General features: G+C 49.4%; 1 protein-coding gene across 2 annotated transcripts in view; it reads right to left on the bottom strand.

The window, feature by feature from the left end:
- Positions 1-1,658: 1,658 nt before the first annotated feature.
- Positions 1,659-13,138, bottom strand: part of CNGA3 (cyclic nucleotide gated channel subunit alpha 3) — a 29,556-nt gene continuing 18,076 nt past the window's right edge. Inside the window, exons 5-8 of one of the 2 annotated variants that reach the window (XM_004752902.3) lie at positions 11,175-11,243; positions 9,788-9,895; positions 7,976-8,082; positions 1,659-4,989 (exon numbers count right to left, since the gene is read on the bottom strand). In XM_004752902.3, coding sequence (XP_004752959.1) covers positions 3,578-4,989; positions 7,976-8,082; positions 9,788-9,895; positions 11,175-11,243 — 1,696 coding nt within the window. In that variant the 3' untranslated portion in view covers positions 1,659-3,577. The remainder of the gene's footprint in view (positions 4,990-7,975; positions 8,083-9,787; positions 9,896-11,174; positions 11,244-13,138) is intronic. The other variant, XM_045077774.1, reaches the window with a different exon arrangement.

The following is a 13,138-nucleotide window of genomic DNA, read 5'->3' as shown; positions in this document are numbered from 1 at the left end:
CACCTTTTCCGATAATATCCAAGGTCCTACCTTTTCCAAACTCCTCTGAGTTCCTACGTTACCAATAAGGGCCAGCAGTTCCCTACCTTCAGAAGTCTGAGTTACAGCTCTGAGAGGCTCTCCTCTGAGCACCCCTTCTCCTTTGCTCTCCCAGCCCTAAGGGTAACAGCTGCTTTCTGGAGTTCTTCTCTTTGGATAACCTCAGCACTGCCTTTCTACTCTCTCAGCCCTCTGACATCCATTCGGTTAATTCCCTCTATTAAATTCTTTTTGGTGAAACACCTAACATATTATACATTTTCCTAATTTGTTCTTAGATTCTGATCTGTAGGTTATTTCCTTTTTTTCTATTAAAAGCAATGCTGTAATAAATATTTGTACATGCTTCTGGGTACATAGATCTGAAATTTTTTCCTATACTAAGGATCCAGAATTAGGGTTGTTAGGTCATAGGTAAGAGAATCTTCAACTTTACTAGACAAAATTCATGACCTGCACTTCAAAGAAGCATTTTTATTTTCCATTTTGTTCATTACAGCTTTCATTTCACTTTCCCTTCCTCAGGGTATTACTAATGGCCCCAAGACCAACAGGGAACTATCTTGGCTTCTATTTCATAACATCCTAGAAGAAGGGTCTGAGATAGACCAGAGTTTTCCTGATAAAGCCATAACAGATCCCTGGCCCTGTTTAACTTTGATGGTTGATAGCATCAGATCTCAGAGGGCCAGTGGTCCAGGGGAATGGAGCACACATCTCTCTTGAGGAATCAACCGAGTTACAAATATTTTCAGACCCTTCTCATACTGATTACTGACAAGATACCCTTTGTCCAGCTCTGTGTCGTTCTTTGCTGTCTGACAGCTTTGGGACTTCCCAAGATTGAGGCACTGGGATCTTTGCCAGTCTGGGTTTCCCAGAGCCAAAGTCCAGTCTCCTCTTCTGAGGTCCCGCCACCTCCCAACTCCCTGGGGTTCTTCCAGGGACCCTGCATCCGTCCACACCTGGAGAGGTACTCACCAATATTTTCTTCCCTTCCTGTCTCAAGGACTTTCTCTCTTGATACACACAAAGACACACACAGACACACACACTTCCATGAGCTCAGACTCCCACAAAAGGCACAAAGAGAAGCTGTCTTATTGTCACCAGCATGGCTCTCTGTGGCTAAAGCTGGAGCGGTGGGAGGGACAGCCTCCTGTGGGCAGCCACAGTGGCTGCAAGAATGCAAACCTTGTCTCAGGTTCCAAGACACTGAATACGAGTCCTGAAAACAGCCAGGGACCCAACCTCCCAGCAATCTTGGCAGCTAGAGGAGACTAACTAGATTAAACCATATTCATTTATCCCTCAAGGAGAAAACTTGATGTTTTCTGCACCCAAGGGGCATCACAGGCCATCCCCATTATACTGTGCTGTTTGAAAATTTACTCACAGTATCATTCTCGTGAAGGGAGGTGAGCAGGATCATTCCCATTTCTCAGGGGAGGAAAGTGAGGCCCAGAAAAGACGAGTAACTTGCCCGAGTGGCAGTAGTGGGACTTGAACGTGCTCAGGTCTGACTCCCCAAAGCCCACATTCTAACTTACCACCCAAACTCCTTCAGCAGGAGCAGTGGAAGATTCTGGAGACGGGCTTGCTAGTCTTCCTCCAGCTTCCTATCCACTCATGATTTTCCAACTGCCTGAACACCCCCATGGCAACCGGACGCAATGATACCGGGACATTTAGCATCCTGCCTGAGACCCACTTCTTACGTATTTAAATAGTTTGACTTACTTGCTTTGACAAATGTGGCAGCTTTGGTTGCTTTTCCTCCCCTGCTTCTGGCTGTGCATATCCCCTCACATGGGGGACAGAGCCTTGCCCTATTCCCCACTTTTATACTTGGGAAGGCAGGCTCATTGCCTTAGACACAGATCCCAGAACTGAATCTCCCCTTTGACAAAATATGAAGCAGGAGTCATTTAATATTTTTTTAAATCCAGGTCTCTATTTTTCCTGTGCAAATATAAACATAGGCATAATTAATAGTTAAGGCTTTTAAAATACATGCATTTTGAGTATACATTGCTAGTTACAGTTTGCTGATGATATGAGCTTGAATCTTTTGTTCCTTTAATAGTCCTTTTAAATTCATTTTAGAAAGTTAAAATGGTTTACATGATCCATGATAAAAACCAGAAGAGACCCATTTGAATCCAAAATACATACTTGAAAATGCAGCACCTTTGGTATGAACTACCTTAGAGCCCCGTTGTGGAGTGTATGGATTATAACTTCAGACCACAGAGATTTCAAAGTCCCTGAAGCAAAATGGGGCATTTTTTTTTTTTTTAAAAGAAAGAGGAAGAGGAGGAAGAGGAGAAGTCAGAAGAGAAGAGAAAGAAGGGAGGGAGGAAGGAAGGAGAAAGAAAAAAGGGAAGGGAACCTGCGCATAGGGCTTCTCTGCACAAGAAGAGTAACTACCCTTTGGGTAACTTGCAATGTGTATTTAAGTGAAGGAGGGACCACTAAGGTTATAATTCACAATCATAGAACCCAAATATAGTAATACCTTATCCAATGGGAATGGAATTCTATTTACTGGATTAAAAAAAGAAAAAAGCTAGGTCCTGTACGGGGCCCACTTCCGCCTAGAGGAGAGCTTTGCCACTGGATATAATTCCAAGGGAGGGCGAGGTTTCCTCCTTGAGTGGAGGGGCAGTTTGCAAAGATGCAGCCTAAATGTCTGATCTTCTAAAAGTTCTAGTTGTCAGCTTTGCTTGAGTCAGGACTCTATCCCCACCTCCAACCTGAAAGTCTCTCCCCCAAACATAACTCTCCCCTTCAAGCCAGAACAGGCTGCCCCTGTTCCTGACTCAGGAACGACGGGAGAGGCCGTCTTCAAACCCCTTTGGTGAGTTAGAAGATGTTTCTTTCCCTCATGGAGATGTTCTCGGGGGCTGAATGTCAGGGAGTTTGCATTTGCTTCCAAGGCTTGAAGTGACCCCAAATGGGCCAACTTGGCTTCATCCCTTGTGCTTATCACAGGACAACCAAAGGCCAGGATTTCTAGAATCCCAAAGAGCACACAAGGAGAAACCAGATTCAGAAACGTGCCTCAAACTGTCTTGTGTAAGGTTGAATCTGAGATCCCACGTTGCACTCCTAGCTTCTGTTACATCTCCCTTATCGGAAGGTGGTGGCATGGGGCGTGCCAGGGGGTGGATGACTAAATAATCTTCCACTTACAGAAAAATAAAGTTCAAAAGTCTAAAAATTCCCCATGGATTAAAAAAATAAGTGCCCACACTTTTGTATGCGTGGGTTGGGGACTTCTCACACCGTACGAAGCCCTGCCCCATGCAGTGTTCAATGCGGACACCACAATAACCCGCTGCATAACTGGGGCCAACATGATGAGCTCCCCTCCTTCCTAAATGAGGAAACTGAGGCTCTCCTGCAGTCCCACATGGCTCGCAAAGGGGAGGGAGAACAGAAATGCAGCCTTGCTGAGTCCTGGGCCATTCAGCCGCCGCCACAGGGCATCACACCAATGGTGGATTCTGGGAAGCAGGACATGGACCTCTGCCTTTCACTGTTGTTTGGTCTCTGTTTTCTCAGCCTCCCCAGGAGTGGCCCCATCAGCCAGAGGGTCACTCGTGCCAATCTTCACCTGGCTTTCCAGGTGAGTGAGACGTTGTTTCACTTTCATCTGAGTGGCGTTGTACTCGGCCAGGAGCCGTGCAAACCTGGTCTGCAGGGTATCTAGGGAGGACTCCAGGTGCTCCACCTTCTCCTCAATATCCTTGGGGTCTGCCCCAGCCCTGGCCACGTCCTCATCAATCAGGTTGTCCTTCATCAGGATCTGCCGTCCCTTCTCCTCCAGGGCCTTCTTGGCCTCTGGGTATTCGGTGAGAGCCTCCATCAGATCATCCTTGGAAAGGCAGAACAGGTCCGAGTAGCCAATGCTCCTGATATTGGCTGTCCTGCGGTTCCCTGACTTGCTCCCCTTGATGTTCAGGATGCTGATCTCCCCAAAGTAACTCCCATCACTGAGGACCACGAACTGGGTGATCCCGTCATCAGCCACCACAGCCAGCTTGCCCTCCTTGATGATGTACATCTCCCTCCCAATGTCCCCCTTCTTACAGATGTAATCCCCTGGGCTGAACACTGCAGGCCGCAGCTTGAGCACAAGTTCTACCAGCAGCCCTGCCTCACAGTCTTGGAAGATGCGGACCTTCTTCAGAGTGTCCAGGTGCACGTTGATGGCAATCTCGGCCTTCAGTTTGTCTGGGAGACTCTTGAGCACCTCCTTCTCATCCACCGTCTTCTTGTTGGCCCACAGGTAGTCAAACCACCGGATCACCCGAGTCTCCAAGTCCTTGGTCACCTTGCGGAATTGCATATACTGCTTGATAGAGTCAATCTTGGCCTGGAATTCAGCCCGTGAAGCATTCATGTTCGAGATCATGGAGCCCACATTGCCAACAATGGTGGCAAAAATCAAGACGCCCACCAGGAAGTCTATGACAACAAACAGATATTCCTCATCTTTCACAGGGGGTGGGGTCTCCCCGATGGTGGTCAGGGTCAAGGTGGACCAATAGAGACTATAGATGTACTTCCTGGAGAGGCGTCCATACTCTGGGTTTGAGATGTTTGGGTAGACCCAGGAATCTGTCCCAAAACCAATGAACTTGGAAATGGCAAAGTAGATGCAGGCATTCCAATGGATGATGACGAGGATGTACAAGACCAAGTTCCCGATCCTGAACAAATTGGGGTAGTTGGTCCTCGTCTCTGTGCGGTCGAAGAACTCAAAGAGCCGGGCAAACTTCAGGAGGCGGTTGAACCTCAGTTCTGGGTAGTTTATGCCCAACTTAAAATAAGCCAGGTCTGTGGGGACCAGGGATAATATGTCCAGTTTGAAGTGCACAGTCTTTGTGTAATGCTTCCACAGTCTCGGGGCATCCTTGACCATTAAGCCTTGTTCAAGGAAGCCTGAGGAAAAAGATGGAGGTCACTTGGGCATTAAAGTGGCTGCCTTTTGTGTGTGTGTGTGTGTGTGTGTGACCGTGGCCAACAGAAAAATATTTTACACTGTAACTAAAGAAGACATAGTTATACATACATGACAGAAACAATTTCAAAAGCCACACTTACCTCTTACTATGAAAATGCACTCTGATATTTTCTCATCTAGGATGTTCCAACCTGTCTTATTCAATTAAAAATGTAGATTAATTGGGTAAATGTGAATGGGAACTGCTGTTCGAAGATACCAAGGAATGATTATTACATTTTTAAAAGATAAACAGATGTGTTAAATATATATATTTACATTTGTTTACATAATCTCTACACCCAGTGTGGGGCTTAAACCCATGACTCCAAGATCAAGAGCCTCACGTTCTTCTGAGTGAGCCAGCCAGGAGACCCTGGACATTATATTTGTAAAATGCATCCTTTAAAGTTAGAGATACATATTAAAGTGGTCGCTGTCTGAGATTGGCTTTAAACTACTCCACAAGAAAAGGGCATGGACAGGGAGAGATGAAACATTAGCAAAATGTTGGTCACTGCTGAAGCTGGGAGAAGGTACATGGGGATTTGTAACACGACTGTCTCTGACTTGATATTTGTTTGAAAATATTAATGATAAAAATTGTAGAAGCACATGGCCCTTCAAACTGCCTTCACCAGCCACCAATGGGGCATGACCCCCCTTTTAAAAACGTTGCCTATGGGGACACCTGGGTGGCTCAGTTGGTTAAGCAGCTGCCTTCAGCTCAGGTCTGATCCCAGCGTCCTGGGATCGAGTCCCACATCAGGCTGCTTGCTTGGCAGGGAGCCTGCTTCTCCCTCTGCCTCTGCCTGCCATTCTGTCTGCCTGTGCTCGCTCTCGCTCCTCTCTCTCTGACAAATAAATAAATAAAATCTTTTTTTTTAAAAATTGCCTATGGAAGCAGTAACTCTCCTTTGGGGCTGCACCTTACTGTCATCCCAATGGCTCTGAAAACCTTTGCAGCATTCAGACTGGTCTGGTCTGGAGCTGAGCTGGGTGTGGAAGACTCAGGAGGTGTTATTACTGCTAAACTCAGTCAAGTAACCTGAGACTTTCATTCTTCTTTTTCTTCTCTTTTCTTTTCTTTCAAACATGCACAAAAGTAGAGATATGAAGAATGTCTTTTAGATTTTGGTAAGCATCAGACTCATACTGAGGGTTCTGTGAAACCCAGAGTCTGGGCTGTCCCCACCATTGGTCCCATAGGTCTGGGGTCTACTTCTAACAAGGTCTGGGTGATGCTGCTGCTGATCCAGGGCCACAATTTGAGGGCTAGACAGAAGCCGGACTACCCCTTTTGTGAAAAGCAAACATCAAGTTTGTGATCACGTGGTAGGGACAACCTGCCTCCCAGGCCCCAATTCCCTGTTTCATTCTTTAGTTACCTTTGTGTTTATTGAGTGCCTAGATCATTCCACAGCACTCCTATGCCATGGGGCTCCTCCCTACTTCCTTAATAACATCCTCTCTCAATTCTGAAGACTTTTTCCTCTTTTGAGTATGACCCATGGCCACTTGGCTTCTGTGCTTAACTGCTTTCCCCACAAGGCTTCCTGCTAAATCTTAGATTGCCAGCGATAGCACCCAAGCACAGAAAGGGGTGGGATCCCTGTCTAAGTGGGGGTATCTTCTCCCACTGAAGCTTGGTTGAAACAGGGATAGCTGGCTCCATGAGTCAGGCCCCCCAGTGGAGCTCTCATGTCTCAGTAGGCTTATGTCACCACAAAGTGGCAGAACACCGGGGCTGACTAAGTTACTCATGCAACCTTCAAGCTGCATACCTGAGGTCTTCTTCCTCTTCTTTTTTTTTTTTTTCTTAAAGACTTATTTATTTGTTTAAAAGAGGGAGAGCATGCACAAGCAGGGGGAGCAGCAGGCAGAGCAAGGAGCCTGATGCAGAACTCGATCCCAGGACCCTGAGACCACATCATGACCTGAGCCGAAATCAAGAGTCAGATGCTTAACCGTCTGAGCTGCCCAGGTGCTCCAGAGGTCTTCTAAATTATGATGCTGAGCACTGAGTGGAAGCAGGGGGTGCTGGTCTGGCCCTGCCGGGTAGTGACTGCAGACTTTGGGCCAGTCACTCCAGCATCTCTGGGCCTCAGCTTCTGAAGATGGAGATAATCATGCCTGTGCTTCCTGTCACATGCAGAAGATCTCGTGAGAAACCAAGAGGTGCTTGAAATGCTTTCTACGCCGGGAAGTCACATGGAGGCTTGCGGCTATGATGTGGTGCTGTTCTTTACAGCGACAGCTATGGCATGGTTTTCAGTTCAAAAAACTTGAAAGTGACAAGACAGGCCCCTGCCGGCTGATGGGACATCTTTGTGCAGATTAGAAAAAGGTGCCCCAAGGATACATAGCTTGGACCCTCAGACATGGGGGGTTAATTTAGCCGTCACTTGAAACCAGAGGTGATCTGAGGGAAGTCATCATGCACCTGGGCCCTCCTTCTGATTTTATGCCTCCATACATCTAAAACCACGTTGTAACCTGTCCTGGATCTTCTGGCTGTCCAGGAAAAGGAGCTCCAAGATTGAGGGATACTGAACTGTCGCTGCAAGAGGGGTCCTTTGATAGATGACAGTTTGGCCTTCTTATTTCAAGAAGTGATACAAATGAGGCCCAGAGAGACGACTTGATTTGCTCAAGGTCCCACAGGTCATTGGGACAGCAGGGACCAGAACTCTGGTATCCTGACCTCTGCTAAAAGGCCACTATAGGGGGAACCATAAGGCAGTACCACACCCTCACTGTTGGGGCTTCCCTAGACCCGCCTGGGCTCTCATGGACATGGGGAGGTAATGCCTACCACTCTGGATCTCCTGAACCTGCAGCCAGTCTCCACGGTCCCCCTCCTGAGGCATGAGGTGGGTCCGTGGCCTAGTCCCCAGAGAAGTCCCTGGGCCTGGCCCCACTCACCTGTCCGGGCTCGCACCAGCATATCCAAGCCGTAGAGGACGTCGGACAAGTAGTCCAGGACCAGCCACAGCATCACGTGCTCGGACTGCAGCTCGTCGAAACAGGCCCTAGGCAAGAGAGGAAAGGAGTGCGCATGTCCCGGGCCAGTCCCAAGCAGGCACCAGCTCTGGGCTGAGCACGGCAGTGTTCAGCCTGGTATCAGCCCTGCCGGCAGGGTTTGTTCCCCAGCATTACCATCCCAGGCTCTGACGAGGAGACCCAGCTCTGAGCAACTTGCTGCCCCAAAGAGAGAGCCCTGTGGCCTCTTGACAGTGAGCTCTGGGATCCCAGGAGTGGGCAGTTCTTCCAGGCCTCACTGATGGAGTCCCTGATGGGGGCAGAGACGGAGCACCTGCCCCCTCTGGGGTCAGATGCCAACAAACTAGAGGAATTTCTCAGAAATTCACAGCTGAACAAGCCAGTAAATATTTTCTGCTTTCTAGGTCCGTATGCTTACTATTTCTCATACAGAAAGTACCCCTCAAATATGCTCTTGACCTCAAAAAAGCAGCAGCTGGTGCCTGTGTCCCTATCAGCAACCTGAGCCCCCTGCTGCCTCAGAATCGCAGCTTCTCCAGGACCCCCTGCTCGCACAGGAGCAGCTCGCCCACATAGGAGCTGCCCCAAGTTCTCTCCCTTCTCACGCCCACACTTCTCCTCAGAAGAGCAGGAGATCCCCCTACGTTGCTCAGAGAATCCCAAAAGCCCCCACTTACACTCAGAGAGTAGCTTGTCTTCTCCCCAGCCCCACAGAAGCAGCTGCTGTCTGTCTTGCCGACTTGCTCAGGATTGCCCCTGGAGTCCCGCTGCCTTGCCTGCACCTCCCCATCCACCTCCCAAAGAGCAGCAGCTCAACCTACATCCTTGTCCTGCATCCTCATCCTGAACCCTGTCACTTACTCTCAGAGAGTAGTCACTCACCCCTTGTCCTGCCCTGAAGCTTACTTGGAAAAAGCTCCAAAGTCTCCTGTGTACTTCTGGAAGAGCAGTGGCTTGCCCTTCTGTCCTCCAACTGCTTGCTCAAGAACCTTGCCAAACCCCTGCCCCCTCAGAAGAGTAGCCTCCCCCCAACCTCCAGAGCACCCAAAGCCTCAGCCACTGTGGAAGGGCAGCTGCTCACCCTCACACGCCTGTCTCACAGGCTTGCACAGGAAGGCTCCAAAGCCCAGCACTTAGGAAGCATGGCTCTTGTCCCTGCATTCTTGCCCTGTGCCTTCCTCAGGCCACACAGACTCCCACCAACCCCATCAGAGGTGAGACAAGGGATCCCTACATCTCTCTCCTACAGACTCTCTCAGAAATGCCCCAAAGGCCCTGCCTGTCCACGGAGAGCAGCGGCCTACCCTGCATCTCCGGCCTGCAGCTTGCTCAGGGATGCTCAAAGGTCCTGTTTGGCCTCAGAAGAGCATAGCTCCCCAATACCCCCCATCCTGTCGGCTGCTCAGGAATGCCCAATCTCCACCCACTTCCCCTCAGAAGAGTAGCTACTCAACCCTGCAATTTCCTCCTACAGCTGGATTAAGACTATTCCAAGGTGACAGGACACTTGCTGTCCATAGCCAGCACAGGTCCTCACCAGTGGTTCAGAGAACTCTTGAAGATGGTCCTCTTTCAGAAGTGGGGACACACAGCTGGATGGTGTCTGTGTGGGGCCTGGAACCCCAGCCCCCTGACTGGGACCCAGAGCTCTGTCTTGAGGCCTGACTGCCCTCACCTTTCCTGGCCCCTCCACCCTTCTTCCCTCCTAGTGTGGAGACCCTGCCCACTGCCTACCTGCACACCAGCAGACACCAGTTGTAGAAGACAGGCAGGGCAATGATAGTCAACCAGTTGTAGTACATGTTGCTGGAGGGATCCACCACTATGCTGTCCTTCTTGTTTCTGGAAACACCGACACACAAACAATGCAGTGTGTTGAAAGATCGCAGCACTGGACAGTCTTAGAAATCTTGTTTAGCTTACAGACCATAGGGCAACTGTAGGCTAAACTCAAGGGACATGTCCTGTCAGTATCAGGGGCTCACATGGGGGTGTCCCTGCATGGGGGGGCAGGCTGGGAGAGGGCAGACTCTGGAAGTCCTTCCTTCCTAGCTCAGCTCCTCAGGAAGCCACAGCTGACAATAAAATGACGGTGATGACACTCCCATGTACCCATGGTATCACCTATGTCCTTCAGGATGTTGGGAAGAAATTACAGCATGGTAATGCTGGAACTGTTTGGGGGCGCTCTGTGGAAATGCTGATTCCCAGGGCCCACCCAGAACCCTTCCAGGGCCAGGGCTGGAGATGTGCATTTAGACACTGCCCAGAGGTTCCGAAGTAGCTCCTCTTGGGACAGCATTTGGGAGCTAAATGAATTTGTGCACGTGATCTAAAGACTCATGTCCAAGGGCTTGGATCCTGCCTCTCCGTCAAAATCAACTCACCTGGGAATTCTCTAGGTTATATGGACCAACACTGAAGGAAGCAATAGTTTAGGATGCTTTCTGTTTTTATTTTCAGGATTATCTAAGGATTAGAGTTTATAGGTAGCACTGGAGATTCTCCTTTTCCTTTGGGTCCATGAGCCTCGTCCCCCATCCTGTATGCCCTACAAGCTGGCCCCGGATTGCAGGGCTGCTCCCATACCCCAGGGGAGACCTCGGGATGCTTTCTTTCTTTGCCTTGCCTCACCAGGTGCAAGATCAACAGCTCACTGACAGGGCTTTGGAATGTTCCTGATGCACATCACTGCTGGGTTTGGAGTGAAGTTTGAGAATATAGTATTTCCTAGTGCCCAGGAGTAGGCCTCAGCTTACCCCGACTGTACAGACAGACGAACAGAATGTAGGGTGGTAGTGCACAGGGGCAGGCTCACAGGGACAGCCCCTGATTGCTCACCCAAGGCTGCAGACAGTCCTCTCCACCTATAATCCCCCTCTGGGCGCTCAGAGCCGGGGCAGGACTCTCCCTGCAGAGTTTCTTTCACACCATCTCAGGAAGCCCAAGCCCCACCTGGGACCAACTCTGCTCCCGCAGCGCTAAGCAGCCCCTCTCCAGGGCCGACACCAGGGCCTGGCGACCTGGTTCTCAGACTCCCAGGACCCGGGTGGGAGGTGGGAGGGGGCCCAGGCCTGACCTCTGCACCCCCTCACTGGAGGCAGGTCTTCTCAGTACTTACTCCTCTTGTTTTGTGGAGTTTTTCTCTTTCTCTTCCTTTTTCTCCTTCTCCTCCTTTTTCGCCTTGTCACTGGATGATACAGGGGGACATTGAGCAATGTTCGTAGGCCAAGGACACTACTACCACAGTGGAGAGGGTGGGCAGCAGTCACAGGAGGAGAGGGTGTGGTGTAGGAAATGGAGACTTGTGGCTCACGGGGATGAAACGAGGTTACTGATTTTATCGCTATTTCTACTCCCGAGGTTAAAGCATACACTGTACACGTTAAAGTATGCATCGAGTTCTAGGCTAACGGTCTACAGTTTCTGACCGACTTTCATGAGTCCCTAGGAAGTCACAAAGAGCTTGAGACCAGAGACCTTTTGAGGTAACAGGAAAGGAACCCACATCCACACACGGTGGGCGGAAAAGTCCCCCAGAGTTTCGAAGTCACATGTAAGGTTCTTCGTCCTGAAGGGAGGGGTATGGCTTGTTGGCTGTTCTCAAAACCCACCTGTGTATCAAATGAAAGCCTGGTCCTTGATGAGGAAGCCAGGGAGGAAAAGGGAAGCAAAATACGCACAGGCAGTGGCAAATCTTAGAGTCGCCTGAGGCAAAGGCCACCATGTTCGGACACCTATCTGGATGGTGGCAGATGGTGAGGCACCTGTCCACATCTGTAGGGAGGTCCTGTGAGGGCAGGTGTCTCCCGAACACATGGCTTTACTCTGCTTCCTCTCCTTTATGGCATATCTTTATGCTTTAGCGCTGTTAAAAAGGTTGTCCGTTCATAGTCACACCAGGTCTGGAAGGCAGGCATTACTGCCCAGGGAACCATTGAAGAAACCAAGCGGAAAGGTAAAAGACCCTGTCCGCCTCTGGGGAACCCACCAGAATCACCCACAGACCCTTCGGATCCCCTATTCCACATCCTGAAGGAAGGCCCAGGGTTAAGAAATAAGCACTCACTGAAAAAGCCCAATTCACTTTACACAGCACGACCTAAGGGAATAGTCAAAGACGCGTGCAAACACGCGCACAGGAAGATAACCCACCACTGTTTCTAACAGTGAGCAGCACAAGCCATCTAACCCCACAACAGGAGGAGGAGATTCGTCCACAGTGGAACTCTACGAGGCCCCTCAAAATGATGTTGTGGAAGAGTATTGGCGACACGGAAAAACTTTTCTAATATTTTGCCAAGTTAAAAGCAGACTGTGAAAACAGCACAGAATAATAGTTGTGGGAGCTTTCTATTGCTGCCAGAACAAACTCACTGGTTATTGGCTTAAAACAATCCACACTTCAGATCTGTAGGTCGGAAGTCTGGTCTGGGTCTCCCTGTCCTGAAATTGAGGGCTTGGCAGGGGTGTGATCCTTTCTGAGGATTCTAGGAGAGACTCTGTTTCCCACTTATTTGGATTGTTAGTGGAATTTAATTCCTTGCTGTAATTCGATCCTCTTTTTCCTGCTGGCTGTAAGCCAAGGGCATCCTCAGTGTTTAGAGGCTCTTGCGACCTTGGTTTCTGGCGCCATTCTTCTGTGTTCAAAGCCAGCAACAGCAGGTGGAGACCTTCTCAACATGCCCATCTCTCTGGTTCTCTGCAGCTGGAAAGCTTCTCTACTTTTAAGGATTTTTTTTTTTATTAGACCGGGCCCACCTTGATAATCCAGCATAAGCTCAGGCTCCTGAAATTTAATCACATCTGCAAAGTCCCTGTTGCTGTGTGAGGTAACGTAGTCACAGGAGGTGAGGATTAAGGCTGGGACTTTTGAGGGAGCCATTATGCCCCCTACCACAGTCTGTTCCTCAGCCCCCAAAGATATATATCCACCCCAAGGGCTAAATGAATTCACCCTCATTCCAAGACACCCCCCCCAACAAGTTTCACCCCATGATAGTATCAACTCAGAGTCCAAAAGTCTTCTCAGCTGAAAAGTGCCAAATCTTATCATCTAAACCAGAGTCTCATGACTCTGGGTGT

This window comes from Mustela putorius, unplaced genomic scaffold (assembly GCF_011764305.1).
Source record: "Mustela putorius furo isolate JIRA1106 unplaced genomic scaffold, ASM1176430v1.1 tig00000224_pilon_pilon_pilon, whole genome shotgun sequence".
In the NCBI taxonomy this organism is placed as follows: Eukaryota; Metazoa; Chordata; class Mammalia; order Carnivora; family Mustelidae; genus Mustela; species Mustela putorius.
Note: the sequence above shows the minus strand (reverse complement) of the source record. Positions and strands in the feature narration are given on the sequence as shown.